The sequence below is a fragment of the Ylistrum balloti genome, unplaced genomic scaffold, assembly GCF_031769215.1.
Source record: "Ylistrum balloti isolate Yb309-2 unplaced genomic scaffold, AGI_CSIRO_Ybal_v1 Utg369798, whole genome shotgun sequence".
Taxonomy (NCBI): domain Eukaryota; kingdom Metazoa; phylum Mollusca; class Bivalvia; order Pectinida; family Pectinidae; genus Ylistrum; species Ylistrum balloti.
The window spans coordinates 1,096,499-1,113,231 of record NW_026781977.1 but is presented as its reverse complement, the minus strand read 5'-3'; the positions used below and the strand labels follow the sequence as shown (position 1 = coordinate 1,113,231).

Genomic DNA, 16,733 nt, shown 5'->3' with positions numbered 1-16,733 from the left:
TAAACCCCCTCTTAACGTTTTGTTTCATCTTAAATGAAATTTTAAGAGATGAATTTCAGAATTTTTCATTTTTGCGATCTTTATATTACACGAGCGAACTCATAGGATAAGAAGCAGATTATGTGATAAATATTCCCATTTATAACTTACAGTGCTATATATAAACTGTAAAGAGGCGACAGAATACTAGGGATTGTCACAATCTCGTGTTGTCTGCCTACAGGTGATACTAGCTTTGTATGTATTACTGGTATTATAAATAATAGTATATATATATATGGCCTGATTAAATCATTTAATAATTACACCGTAAATTCACATAATTTCTTTTGAATGTTATAACGTGGTCGATTTTAAGAGACCACTACCTTAATGACTTGCGTTATACCACGTTGCAAAAATGCTCTATTTGTCACGGCAGAGGACTGGTTTTGAATCGCGATGAGGGGACCGCCATGATTCCGATCGCCGTCTCGTCATCATCTTAGTGTCAACTATCATGTGAAGTGATGGCACCAGAGATCAATATCTATTCTTCATGTTAATTCTTTCAAATTTTCAAACAAGGTATTTAATTTCAAGAAAGGAATATGAGTCCGGTGTTTCTATCGTTGCTTCCTTAACCATAATGGTACGTAACCCTGATAATCTGCTCTCTATTCCAGCACTGTATTAATCGTTTCTCCGACTGCTACTGCTCGAGCACATCCTAGCAAACACATGTTGTCAAAAAAAGTGTTGAAAACGATAACCAAGAAGGATGGAGCAGCCTCATTTTCTGTGAACTATCTATTCATCCCATGTCTATTTGGAGAGTGTCAAAGCTTTTGACATCCAAATAAATTAAAGCTAAAAAGAAGAACAAAAACATGATTAATTAAATGAGAAGAAAACTGTTTAGATTGTCCTTCTCAAATACACGCGTTATTCAAAGACGTTAAGACTTCGAAATATTTCTGTCTCTCTGGCGATTGAAGGATAAATAGTGCAAATAATGGATATAATAAGGCGATACCGCCCAGCATTTATAATGATATCACCACAGTTGAACAGGTTATATCACCAGAATGAATTAATGATATCTCCAAGTGATTTAGCAGTGATATTGCCTTGTTCACTGTAATGATATCACCATTTTATTACGGCTATATCACTTTATTCTTAAGTGGAATAAGAAGTAAAACGGGACCCCATAGTAATCGACATGACTGGCTGCACGCTCATGTTGTCTGTAATAAGGATAATAACAATTGTTTATTTTCGGAGGATAATTTACAAATAAGTATGTCCATCTTCTACAAAGCCCTCTCTAATAATTCACTACGAATACAGTAACAGTCACACACGTTCCTATATATACAACGTTGGTAATTCAACACTGAATACAACATGCAACAGAAACTAACTCAGTACTAATATTATTCACTTATTTCCTCCACAAATGATGATTATAGAGAGAATCAACAGTAAACAATCAACATGTAAACAATAACAATGGCGGTGACAAAGTTATATTACACGTGCAAATGATATTAAAAGATTAATAATAATTAAGTGGTTAATATTGTTGAGCATTTCTTATAATAAAATTCCGAATTCTCTGTCCCAGTGCAAAAAAATATACTACATTACACATTGATGTGATAAGTTGTGAATAATTTACTTTGAGGATCAATGTCGAACGTCAACAAGACATGTCAAATGATTAAAAGAATTAGGGCTGTCGATATCACCCAGTACTAGATTAAGTATGATTATCGCTCTTGCTATTAAATACATTGTAAGTAATCAACTGACGATAGTAAGTGTTGATAAAATATCAACAATGAGATGTGTACATCTTACAACAACATAAGATGCTCAAAGCAATTATAGTTGTACATGTTCTCTATAGATTCATACGAATTTATTTGTGAAGTTGAATTCGAAAGACTTTGAATTTTGTTTCATGTTAGTAACAACCACACTTTTTACATGATTTGCATTTTCATATTGCAAATCTAGGTTTACCGGTTTTCGTGTTCCGGATTTTATTTACCGTCTTTTCAAAGTTGTATTTTACCTTCATTGCGCATGTTTTGCAAGAATAGCGGAAGTAATATTATTGATATTTTGGTTTTCGTCAGCTGCTTATTTGACTGATAGAACGACTGACACAAATCAAATCTGCTGGCAAGAAGCAAAATTGTACCGCCGTGAAAAACACGTAGGTATAGCAATGCAACTACCACAAATTACTGGTTTGCAATAGGTTCGCATAGCGTAATCTAACGTACTTTTTATTCCGCGGGTCTACATAAAGTATCACGTGCAAGCGACAAATTTGACAGTTCATGAAAAAAACTAATCAGGTGTTTTTATCATATTCTCATAGGAATTTATGAAGTGATAGAGTAAATTTGGTCAATATCATTGTAAATTTGATAAATATCTTTCATTTTCTGTCGTACAACTTGAAGGCGGTAACCTATTGCGGTAATGAAATTCAAGTATGCATAATTTACATGAGCCGATTTAACATCCTGTATCCTGCATACTAGAAACGTATCCAGTGACATCTCTTGTAATATTTCCCCTTCACCCCCACCCGCAGGGTATACACTTATCACCATAGGCCTGAATGACGCAACTATGTTTATATTTGTTTTGTATCCCTGTAAAAGACACAGGCACTTGTCAGGTCAGACATACATGTTGATATATCGCTGTTTTAGTTGTATATCGATCACTATAGTAACTATTTATAGCTATACTAAAGTACCAAACTAACTTAAGGCAACATTTTAAAATAAAATCCTAATTAAAGCTACACTTGAAAACTTACCGGGGTGTCATAAACAACATGGAAACATAATGCAGTCAGTTTTGATAGGAGTTGATATAGTTTATTAAATAGCCAAATTGCTCTATTGCTTTTAAATGAAAATTAATTGCAGTATGTTCAAAAGTTAGAGGATGAAGGATGTTTTCATTACTTTTTCCTATTACATTTTCATCTACAGTTTCATACAGAAGATTCCAATTGATTTGATAATGAATAGAATGGAAGTATTTAGACATGTTTTTATTCTGCATTCAGTTCACATTCATATGATGTTGATCATATACTGAAACTAACGTACCATTTTACTGAGTAGGTTGGTGCATTACCCTATGACATGTTGTAATGTTTTTGTTGACAGTACAGAATATCTGAAGAAAATGACATTAGAAATTGCCAAGGCTGGATGGCTGTACCGTCAAAGTAAGTGTAGCGAAGGGGCCATAACAATGCATTTGCAACTTGTGCTGGCTAAAATGCTTCCATTTGTGCAGTTGTTGCTGTTTTATGAAGATAACAGAATCAGCATAAAGAGAATTTGGCATTATAAGTAACACAGTGCAGTTTAAGTAAAATGATGTTTTGTGGAGTTTTTTCTTTATCCCTTTATGTACTTTCAGTATTTCAGTTTTTAGAAAGCACTTTCTCATAATATTTTTTGCAAAGCATCATTGGAAAGTGTTTCCAAAACCAAACAAAAAAGAATGTCCTAGAAGATTACTTGTTGAAGCAAAAATTGTAGTATTAATTTTAGTTATACATATTTGAAATAACAAGACTGTTAATTCTGCAATAATTCAATAAACTGCCACTTAGGTTGTTAAATTCAAAATGCAGAGAATTAGATAAAAGAGCAAAGCATCAATGTCTTCGGAATTTAAATTGTAATTTTAGGTACCATACTTCGACGGTGGAAGAAGACTTGGTTTGTATTATACCAGGATGGTGATCTTCGATACTTTGAGAGTCCCAACAGTCATGAGCCAGAGGCCCGTATTGTAGTTAGAGCTGTGTGTAGTGCTATTCAGGCAGGGCAGTTGGTGAGTAGTGCAGGATAAAAGAAAATATCTTTATGTCCGGTATGCTTACTTCATCAATATTTCAGGCCTTTCAAAGCCTTTATTTGTCTAGTTATGTCTATGATTTATCAGGCAAAGCTCAGCAATCACTGATTTCAAAGTTTGACCCCATTACTGACAATTTGATAACCAAGTCTTTGCTTAAAACTTATGTGAATACTTAAAATGAATCAGTGAAGTTAACCGGTTAGTGGAACAAATTTCTTTGCCTGTATATCTATACCCAGATCCTACTTTTTTTTTAATGTGTTAGCTGGGACACATAATTGGCCAAATAAAAATTTTGTTCAAACTTATGTCTTGTTGATCATTATTTATTTGATTGATATTAATAACGTCATCGTATGGCACTTTGTCCTGTAGATTTATATTGATTATATTGACTTAACAGTGTGAGAACTCTGCTCCAGAGGGTAAGACAAAGGATTGCTTACTCACTTTGATCCTACGTGATGGAGAACTCCGTCTCTGTGCTGAAGATCCAGATGACATGAGGTAAGGGAAAAAGGAGTTTTAGATCTGTATAGGATTCAGAACATCATAGTAAATAAAAACTAGTTCTGACTAAAGGGCAATGAACTGATGTTGTGATGCATCGTCTGTGAAGTTTTTGTTGGGGCGGAAGCTACCTATTATCATTAAAACTTAACTTTATTCGACAAACAACATGTTAAGTTAAATTTTGAAAGTGGTAAAAATTGTCTGTTTTAAATTCCCTGAATTAGAGCTGAATTTAGACATATATTAAGGTCAGTGTTTTGAGGCGCATCTCTAAACAGCACTGAATGTGGGATGAAATCATGATCTGTTATTACTGGAGGCTTGAAAAATGTTACAAATACTTTTGGAGAATTTTGTAACAGATAAACTTGGACAGAGACAAAATCTTTTTGGTAACTTTAGGGCATGGCAAATAGCTTTAGAGGAGGCCAGAGTTCTTCCCCCTGGGTCAGCTGTTCATGCTCTGCCACCACCCTACACAGCTGGACCACCGATTTACACAGCTAATTTAGCAACAGACCTACGGTCCTATCCTTACCAAGTGGCCGGTGCTAGCAGTGTGGTGTATCCACGGCAACAGGTCCAATACTATTACCCCGGCCAGGTGATATCTACCAATCCCTATACTACTGGTAGGTTTACTTTACATATGTTAAGTAAAACTTTACCACTAAATCAAATTCAAATTCAATTCAAATCAAAGTTTTACAAAGAAAAAATTATCACCCTGCCATGAATTGGTGAGAAGCTGGTAGCCTTTGTCTGTCCATCACAATTTAGTTTATTCTTAATCTATAAAAGTTTCAGAATACTGTTTCTCTTTTTAGGTGTGCCATAATTTCTTCATTGAATTGATGGAGTTTAATTCTGCAAGACAAGTTTTAATTGTTTCAGATTTTTATATATTTTGCTCTTCATATTTTGTTTTCAACCAAAATTTTCTGACAGTAGATTTGGGTTGTCTCTATTCCACTCTGTCTTCATCATATCGGAGATAAGGGTATTTGTTTCATTCTCAAACTTCAGCTGCTTTACTTTCTTATTACACTTGGTAGTTTAAACCCACCTTTTACTCTAGTTTATATGTTACTTGTAAGAACACATTTGAACGAAGATATCTGAAAACCGACACATGAAAATTGCATTGGAATGATCTTTTTCCTCATCTACTCTCTTCATTTGGAAATGTTTTCTTAGAAACTTGTCATTATGTTTTAAATACATGTATCATATCAAAGTATTGATCAGTAGTCAAGTTTTCAGTGGGCTAATTTATTCTCAAGTACAAATTGGACCAAACTAAAAAAAGCTGCAACATGAAGGGAAAAATTTAGGGTAGATAGGCAGGCAATTTATTTCATTTCAACAAATGCTTTCATATGGTTTAGAAGTAAAAAATAAAAACTACCTTAAAAAGTTTAGGGTATGCACATAATATTAGGGAAGGTAGAATTACCAGAAACAGGAAATACTATTTTTAGTAAGGCTTTAGGTTCTTATGTAAAATAAAGTATGAAGACATGGGGGAAAATGTATATTAAAATGACTTTATACACTTTTGAATGATAATGCAAAGTGTTCCCAACAATACAGCTTGTATCCGAAAAGATATCACTAAATACTTTTCTTTTACGATCTACATGAGTTATCTCCCATACGTTTTTGTTTTGTATTTTTCCTTAGTCATGGCTCCACCTGCCAGTCAGCCTGCAAATAACATTGTCTATGTGAACCAATTACAAGATCAATATCTATATGGCCGTCGACGCTATGATGGAGGTGACCTGGCTATGGGCATGGTGGCTGGGGCAGCACTCGGATCCATGATGTGGGGCCCAGTCCTCTACTGGTGAGGGGAGACAACTCACAGGTCTAGAAGCATTAATGAACTTAATCAGAAACCATTGAACCGTGTAAACAATATTTGATGCAAGTTATTGAACCCAGTTTCATCACATAAAACATTATATATTTAACAGTATTAACAAAACTTGATGCAATGGATTAATTTTACAGACTGTTCTGGTTTGTACAGGTTTTTGATTTATGATTTGGTAGGAATGAAATGTCATTTTTCAGTTAACCACGAACAATTTGATCAGACATTTATTTTGGTTGTGGAGAAGAGAGGAGGGGCATTCCACTCGGGAGTTTTTGATAATTATTGTCATTACAAATTTGATGAGTAATGAAAAATATATATATTAAAGTTGTTTTTTAAGCCAGTGAGAATCCGGTGGTATAGGTAGTCCTACCTCAAAGATAGGTATCCAAAGAAATAATTACAATATGTTGATATCAATCCATACCCCACTTGTGCTTGACAAATGTCATGCAAGTACAGTCTTAAAAATTGTGTGTGTAACTTATGCATAATATCTTGTGAAATATTTCACCTATCCACTTACTTTATTTTTTGAGATATCAAAGTGAAAACACTGATTTTTTTTTTTGTGTTTCCCTCATTTTTCCCCATTATTCCATGGTAGTTGATACTTTGAAAAGGCTAGATATGAACATTTATTCCTGGAATATTCATAGTAAGCTTATTAGAATATCTGTCATTCTTGTTAAACAACATTCCTTTGTCATTTTGAATATAAACTTTCTTTGAAATAAGACTGGTCTATTGACCTTTCTTGAAATCAGCACTATATTCCTTTGTTTTATCATACAGATATGCTTGCTTGAAAGGCTAACTTTGTTCATTGTCCCAAAATAATCAATGAAAAAATATGTAACTAAGTAATTTTCAAAAAATAGAGATTTCACTCAAAAATGGAATGAAAAAACTGATTTGATATAATACTGATATCAAGAAAAACAAATAGATGATATTATATATGCCCTTCTCTAATTAATAAATCAATTGCCTATTGAGATGAAAATTGTAGTAATTCCTGCTTGGATTTGAAATAAAAATAGCAAAAGTTCTGTATATGGTTAGATAAGTAGCAGGTTATTATGCCATCCTGAAATCAATTGTTAAAACAGTGTTTTGAATACAACTTGGATAATAAGGCAATGACCTGTTAATTGTTAAGTTGCAGTTTATTATTAAGATTTTCAGCCAACGTATGTATAACATATATATAACTGGATGTTTATTTGTTTGTTTGGACTGTACCAGTGTCTCTCATAGGAAAAACGGTGGATTTAAGGTTTAACTTTTTGAGTTTTTTGAGTGATATGTTTAAGTATAATTGTAATTATCTGATCTTAAAGAAGTATAATCTACAATCATACCTGAAGTAAACATGGCATTCTGAACTATTTAAAAAATAAAAAATGGCTGGTTAATTTGATAGCTACAAGGCCCCAGTTGCTCAGAGATTGGGTAGAGTTAACCCGTGTTAAGTGAATTTTTTTCTTATATGAATAAAATAGAAATGAGAAGATTCTTCAACATGTAAGAGGTGTATAATTGTTGAGACAGGTCAGAATGATATTTTTAGTCTTAATTTTGCTTTGAAAGTCATTGTTTTTTCAATGACAACAAGCAAAATTTTTCACTGATGTTGAGAATTGTTGCTGAAAGTGTGATATATGTTTTGTTAAAGGTGAGACAGATTGAAATATTGGAATATTGCTATGCCAATCAACTCGCACAGTTTCATTATAACCAATATCATACCAAAAAGAATTAAACATGTCTTACACAATGACAATACTGCAGTCATATAGTTCATCAGATGTCGGAATGGGCTCCACTTGCTTCAATCCATAGCATATTACTCGTTTTCAAGGGAGATAACTCACACAATTAAAATTTGTCAATATATTTACCAAGGAAAATTATACCTCTGTAAAGCGAAAAAAGACAATAGTGAAAAAAAAACACATTATACAGTATTATTATAATCTGATCTCTAGATGTCTACTCTACAATCCTGTCTGAATATTCTACAAAATTTGCAAAAAATCAAATTATTTTGACTGGTTGATTTGATACCTGACAGATGTTTGAAATATGCTACTGAAAGCATAATATACAAGGTTTTGTTACAGGTACATCATTATGACCATAATGTTGCTACAGGTGTACTTAATTATCTCAATTGACTCAAACTGGTCTTATTATAACCAATGTTGTGATACTACTCAGTCAGCCAAAGAGATGCTAGCTAGTAGTTGGCTATGAGATAGGAACATAGTTGGAATTATTCTGACTCCAGACCCATTGGACTTCAGAATAATTCAGACTAGTGGAAACAGTGAGACAATTTTGTAAATAAATAGTTCTATATGCAGGAAGTTCTTAGATATGATACATACTCCTGAAAACCTTGTAATTTGATGACTTTGAACACTTTATACTGCAGATCTTGGAAAAAAAAGGTTCAATTTTGAATCGTGAATATTTGGATAAAACTTTTGCTAATATTCATTACCATATCCATTCCATTACAAACTTTACAGCTTTAAAGTATGTTTTATGTGCATATCATGTAGTATCAGTATAATATTACTCATAGGAAGTGCTGAAATATGATGTTCTTGTACATATGGTGTAAATACATCAGTGAGATGATGTAGCAATTAATATATATATATATATCAATACATACTATTATATTTGCCTGTGTTACATTGTAAATTTGATTATGTCTTGTTTACCAAATATTGATAATTATGAAATATTCATGATGTTTCAATACAACATGTGATTGGAATTTTGAATGTTCAGTCAAATGAAATGTCCTCCTTTTTGAAAGTAGCTATGAACCACATTTATCCTGCAGTAATGCGTGGGATTATTTGAAGTCTGTTTGAAATGAAGGAATTGGCCTCTCTCATTGAGTATTTAAAACTGGAGTCAAACCATAGTTATCTCACCATAAGACAAGAGGCCAGCATACTGTTTCTGATTCCAGGTAAAGGGCAAGTTTAATTACAAGACAAATGAAAGTATTTTGTAAGTAAATCTACAGAACAAAAATAATATACAAGCGTGTGTTAGTGGTCACAGTCAAGTAATATTTAACGGGGCATTCATTTGTTGAGACGATTCATGTTTATGAAAAAATAAATGGAAAATGTGTATTCTTCTATAGAATAAATTAAACACTTGATATAAAGCAACCATTATCCTAAATATAAACTTGCTATCAAGTTTATAATGTTGAAAGTTCATGTCAATTGTCTAATTAATACTCTTATGTAACTACATGATAAAATGTCAGTAATAGGTGACCGGTACAGGTGATTGTTAAAACAGGGCTTGGCTGTCTGTGGATTGACTAACTGCCAAGCTAAGGCTATTTGGGTGACAGATATAGTTCAATTTTAGATATGTATGATTTTGACTTGTCTCTCGTTTTTAGTTTTTAGGAATCGTTTTCACACAAGGTAAACATCATGCAAAAAGCTGAAAGATTAGTATACTACTTTTGACTCTAAGAGGGTTGGGCTTATAACGGAACAAAAATAAATAATGACTCAAAGTCAGGTGGTGGGCTTATAACGGAACAAAAATAAATAATGACTCAAAGTCAGGTGGTGGGCTTATAACGGAACAAAAATAAATAATGACTCAAAGTCAGGTAGTGGGCTTATTATGGGACTATAGAAGAAGTAATAACTCAAAGTCAGGTGGTGGGCCTATTATGGGACTATAGAAGAAGTAATAACTCAAAGTCAGGTGGTGGGCCTATTATGGGACTATAGAAGAAGTAATAACTCAAAGTCATGTGATGGGCTTATGTGACATTAAAAATAGTAATGACTCAAAGTCAGGGGGTGAGCTTATTACTGGACAATAAAAAAAGCAATGATTAAAAGTGATCATTGATTTTTATAGGACATTGAAAATAGAGCTTTTGGTAATGCTACAAATGGCAATTGATGGGTTACTTACAAGACACAGGCTTGTTGCTGATCAAATTGGGTACTTGTTGGGCTCAAATGTATGCATGGTTTTTCACTCATTATTAGAATTTGAGTGCCATAAGTCTGAGTATCATGTTTTCACTTTGTTTTAAACTCTCTTAACCAACATACCTTGAGACTTTCCACCTGAGTTTGAGTAAAGCATGCCACTTGTACTCATAGAACAAAATTTATTCAAACTCGAATCTCTTATGCTAGTAAGGTCTTAAAATGTCTAAAAGAAATTTGTTAGAGACATGCTTTTGACTTGTCTAGTTGTTACTTGTTCAATATCCAAAAATGGAGAATCAAAAGATTTAAAAAACTAAAAGATGATTTAAGGGATGAAATGAAATTTTCAAATTTTATTTTCGTCATAATAAAGGGTTAAAAAGATTAATTGATATTTTAGGTACAATTTATCATTTGTAGTCCCTGAGCCATCCTTGGTTGTAGTTATATGTCTGGCACATTAGTATTCTTGTAAACATTAAAAATTGTGTTTAATTCTCATTTTAAATTAATTTATATTGAATCCATATAAACAACGATAAAAATATCAGCATTATTGATGTTCATCAGAAGTCGCATAGATTAGAATGTTTGTAAATGTGTGGTCTGTCAGATGTTTTTTTCTGCTGTCTTTAAAGAACACAAGGTAAAAATTGATCGTATTTGTCTCAGAATCAAGGACAGATAGCCTCAATCTATTGCCATTTTGCCAAGCCAAATAATGAGTGTAAAGAGGTTAAGCAAATATGAAGTGACATACACTAATAGGGACTTATAGTGATAACATGTTTTTATCATATTCATCCTTAAATAATTCCCCTCCCCTAGTGTGAATGTTGAATATCGATGTTTAGGGAGGGCTTATCTGTCAGTAACTTCTAGCTTACTATTTTAAAAATTACGATTCAGCAGAAATTAAGAACGGGTCTCATATGTGGGCATGGGCTTATTTTCAGATAAATATGGCAGGTTTGTGATGTGTAAGTTGGCAAATTTTATAGTGGAGTATCATATGGTAAGACAACCCTATGGATTTGACAAAAAATGTTTGAAAAAAGGAAGAGGGATTGATGAAGGCACTTGGAAATATCTCCAAGAGGGAATTATGGTTCTTCTATAATATTGTATTACATGCATAATAAACTACATCTCTGGCAAATTTACAAGGTATTAAATGAAATGCAGTCCTATTTATCATGAAATTCTCAACAAAAATAGGTACTATTTTGTCATTTTATTGAAGATTGCAGACTTTCATCAAAATGCCTGTTGACAGGCTAGTTTAAGTTTATATATATTTTGAAATGAAGAAATTTCAGGTCTTGATCAATTTTATTTAATTTATTACTAGTTGTAATATCATAATTATGAAATTCCATTGATTTTTTTGACAATGAATATTGATGGGGTACCTGATCATGAATTTGAGGAATTCTTGGCATTTTACATATCTTTGATACCAAGTGATGAAATTGGAATTTTTGTTTCTTTGAAGTTTGGATATACATTTTTGAAAATTTGTATTTAGTGCAATTGATGTTTGTTGGAGTAAAACTGTTTTGTGACGTAAGGTTAGGAGTTAGAATTTTGTATTTCAACACCAAAGATATGGTAGTTTAGTGATAATTGTTTGATCTACTGTTTAAGGATTGCAATAAAATGTTTTTCATATTTCATCAATTTTGACAGTGTTCAGATGATATAAAGAAATTTTAACATGTTTACTATATTGCAGTTTTATCACTTCTGTTAGTCTTCCTTGGTGGAATTTTGTTTCTTTGTTAGTAAAATGTTATTTAAAGATAGAAATGATTGTACTGAAGGCATTTTCTAAATTATGTTGATATTTAATAGGGCTGCTAGAGCATGCAATTGCTAATATTGTGATGGTGGGTATATGGATATTGGCATTTCAGATGCATTGTCCAATAGCTAGCTGTTGTGGCTGCTCAGTTTAGTATCGTGTTTATACACAGAAGTTAAACAAAGTGCAGCATGACCTTTTGTATAATAGTTGACTGCTCTGCGTACCTCTTGTACAAACAAGATTATGTGTGCTAAATGTATTGGGCATGTTCCCAAGTCCTTTATACTTCTCTAAATGTAGAGTTGTCAATGATTTATACTGAAAAATATGTAACTTTTTAATTGCCAGATACAGATATCTGAGGATGTATATACAACCAAGCAATGAGGAGTGAATCTCACTTAGTTACTTAGTTATCCCAGTTTGATTAGAAGATTATGACTAAAACAGCTCTACTGTTGATTAAAACATACTTTAATTAACAACTCAACTTAATAATTTGTAATAAAAAAGATGATTCTTTGTACCTTTTTTAAAGATTATAGTCAAGATTGTCATCATTTTGGTGGTTATTTTATGAATAGTTTCACCTGATAATGTTTATACGTGTAGATATACGGTTGTTACAATGGACATGTGTATGGTACTGTAGTCTTTTAATATATAGATATATGGAGTCAAAATATCAAATTTCTTCCCTTTTTCTCTATGATATGTATGCCTGTTTATATGATTGCTTCCTCTGTATAATATTAGATGAGGCAGTATAGCTCAAAGGAAAATGGTTGTGCATCTATTTTGACAAGAACTAGCTTTTATACCTGACTTTCAAGGGCTACACAGTGATATTGAGGTGTAAGCCCCCTTTCCCATTGTGCTTTAGGGAAAAAGATATCTATATTTCTTTGTGCGTTTCTTCTTTTCTCCATAATTATCAAAATGTGTGTCATATTAAAACTTAAAAATGGTTATTTGACTTTTTCACGCACCACAGAGTTATAGTTATAAATTGAGTGTATCAAGGGGAAATAACTCTTATCAAGTCTTGATTTGAAAGCAAATTTGCTGTGAAGATAGTTCAAACTTTGTTTTTTAGCAATTTGCTGTTCATAAGTGATGGACATTGGTTTGTATTTTACACTGATGACTGAAATATCAAATTTTCACTTAAAAGTGGATAATGGGACTGTCAGGCAAAGTTCGGAGACATATAAATGGATTAAGGATACATATGTTAAATGTTCAGTTCTGTTAATTATCAAATATTGTGATACTTTCAAGATGACATAAAGTTTCAGTCCTCTTTTTTTCTGTGATATATAAAGTTTCCATTTCAAAGTATAACTTTGGATATGGTTTTGCTCTCAGTTAAATTCTTGTTGTAACATTTTTTTGTGAGATTATTTTCAGCACTCTTTTGGTTAGGTTGATATGGCATGTTAATTGTAGATATCTCAATTACACTTGAATGTATATTGTGTGTATGTGTGTCAGTTCATCGATGTACAAACTTACTAAAGTTTACTCTTTACTGTATTTAGGGCATACCAAAATTTCTATATTTGCCAGAAGGAACAGATCATTTGAACAACCTTTTTACAAATGATACCGGTGATCAGAATATGCCTCCATTTATGGAATAGGCAGAGTTGAGTGGTAGTGTCATGATGCTTATGTTGGAGGTTTCCTCTTTGATGTTTGAGTGCTACTGAAATACGGAGCTTTTTTTTTTTATTATTCTCTCTTTTTATGTGGAAATATGGATTGCTTTATGTAACTGTTGATGTTATTATGTGTTATTTCTACTGTATTGAGAAAGCATGGAAATAACTGTTAAACTTTAATATATCTTCTGTTTGTACACTTGAAGTGTACTGTAAAAAGATTTAGAAACTTGTTGTTGCTGTCATTAAGTTGTGTGATAAGATACCAAAGAGGTCTGTCTTTGTTAAGTTTGGAAAGAAGATACAGTATTATTACTAAGATAGGAATGTTTAATAACACTTTCTATAAGTTAAAGTTCAATGTTAAGATCCTCCCACCTCAATTACCAAGTAAAGAATGGTTTACAATATTTTCATTCTCAGAAACAAATTTGTTTGTGAATCACATTGTACAAATTTGTTTGTGAATGACATTGTACAAAATTGTTTGTGAATGACATTGTACAAATTTGTTTGTGAATCATATTGTACAAATTTGTTTGTGAATCATATTGTACAAATTTGTTCGTGAATCGCATTGTAGAAATTTGTTCGTGAATCACATCAGACAAATTTGTTTGTGAATCACATCATACAAATTTGTTTGTGAATCACATTGTAGAAATTTGTTTGTGAATCACATTGTACAGAATTGTTTGTGAATCACATTGCACAGAATTGTTTGTGAATCACATTGTACAAAATTGTTTGTGAATCACATGGTACAAAATTGTTTGTGAATCACATTGTACAAATTTGTTTGTGAATCACATGGTACAAATTTGTTTGTGAATCATATTGTACAAATTTGTTTGTGAATCACAAGGTACAAAATTGTTTGTGAATCACATTGTACAAATTGTTTGTGAATCACATCGTACAAATTTGTTTGTGAATCACATTTGTTTGTGAATCACAAGGTACAAAATTGTTTGTGAATCACATTGTACAAATTGTTTGTGAATCACATCGTACAAATTTGTTTGTGAATCACATCATACAAATTTGTTTGTGAATCACATCATACAAATTTGTTTGTGAATCACATCATACAAATTTGTTTGTGAATCACATTGTACAAATTTGTTTGTGAATCACATCATACAAATTTGTTTGTGAATCACATTGTACAAATTTGTTTGTGAATCACATTGTACAAATTTGTTTGTGAATCACATCATACAAATTTGTTTGTGAATCACATCATACAAATTTGTTTGTGAATCACATCATACAAATTTGTTTGTGAATCACATGGTACAAATTTGTTTGTGAATCACATCATACAAATTTGTTTGTGAATCACATCATACAAATTTGTTTGTGAATCACATTGTACAAATTTGTTTGTGAATCACATTTTAAGATTTGTTTAATTGCATTGTATTAATCAAATTCATATAAATTGTTTGTGAATCACATTGTACAAAATTTTGTGAATCACTTTCAAATTTGTTTGTGAATCACAAATTGATTGTTTGTGAATCACTTTACAAATTTGTTTGTGAATCACATTGTACAAATTTGTTTGTGAATCACATTGTATTGTACAAATACAAAACATACCAAATTTGTTTGTGAATCAAATTTGTTGTTTGTGACATATATTTGACTTTGTGTAATCACAAGTTTGTGAATCATTGTATAATCTTGTTTGTGAATTTGTTTGTGAATCACATTGTATAAATTTGTTTGTGAATCACATCATACAAATTTGTTTGTGAATCACATTGTTTTGTTTGTGAATCACAATATATCACATCATACAAATTTGTTTGTGAATCAATTTTTTGTTTGTGTTTGTCAAATTTGTTTGTGAATCACATATACAAATTTGTTTGTGATACAAATTTGTTTGTGAATCACATCATACAAATTTGTTTGTGAATCACATTGTACAAATTTGTTTGTGAATCACATTGTACAAATTTGTTTGTGAATCACATTGTACAAATTTGTTTGTGAATCACATCATACAAATTTGTTTGTGAATCACTTTGTACAAATTTGTTTGTGAATCACATCATACAAAATTGTTTGTGAATCACTTTGTACAAATTTGTTTGTGAATCATATTGTACAGATTTGTTTTTTCTAATTTAAGATTTGTTTAATTGCATTGTATTAATCAAATTCTATAAATCTGTTATGGCTGTATACAAATTTGTGTTCATAACCTATCTTACCAAATTGATTGAACAAATTAATTGTATAAATAAGTATCGTTATTGTACAAATACAAAACATACCCAGTGTTTTTTCAAATTTGTATTACATATATGACTTTGTGTATAAAGTACATTGTATGATCTTGTTTGATTTGTTACATTGTATAAAGTGTTATTAATGAGTTTTATCAAATATATCGGTAATTTTTGAGTTTTCAGATTATTTATAGAAACACATTTTGTTTGTAAGTTATGAGATAATATAGTGCTTGTTAATGTAGTGTGTGTTCTGTTCCAAATCCTCACTGCACATAATACTTACAAGAGGATGAAGCAGTATTAATAGATAAAAATGGTGTGAATTATAGGAGAATATTGTTAATAATTTTAGAGGACCTACAACAGATGTGTGTAGGTTTATTACCAGAAATAGGCATTAGAATTTGTGAGTAATGTTAGAGGACCTACAACAGATGTGTGTAGGTTTATTACCAGAAATAGTCATTAGAATTTGTGAGTAATGTTAGAGGACCTACAACAGATGTGTGTGGGTTTATTACCAGAAATAGGCATTAGAATTTGTGAGTAATGTTAGAGGACCTACAACAGATGTGTGTGGGTTTATTACCAGAAATAGGCATTAGAATTTGTGAGTAATGTTAGAGGACCTACAACAGATGTGTGTGGGTTTATTACCAGAAATAGGCATTAGAATTTGTTAGTGATGTTAGAGGACCTACAACAGATGTGTGTGGGTTTATTACCAGAAATAGG

At 31.7% G+C, this 16,733-nt stretch overlaps 1 protein-coding gene across 1 annotated transcript; it reads left to right on the top strand.

Moving 5' to 3' along the window:
• Positions 1–3,201: 3,201 nt before the first annotated feature.
• LOC132544467 (pleckstrin homology domain-containing family B member 2-like) lies at positions 3,202–6,254 on the top strand. The gene is made up of 5 exons (XM_060208064.1): positions 3,202–3,244; positions 3,716–3,861; positions 4,292–4,395; positions 4,804–5,033; positions 6,085–6,254. Exons 1-5 carry the CDS (start codon positions 3,202–3,204, stop codon positions 6,252–6,254), a joined length of 693 nt encoding a protein of 230 aa, XP_060064047.1.
• Positions 6,255–16,733: the final 10,479 nt, after the last annotated feature.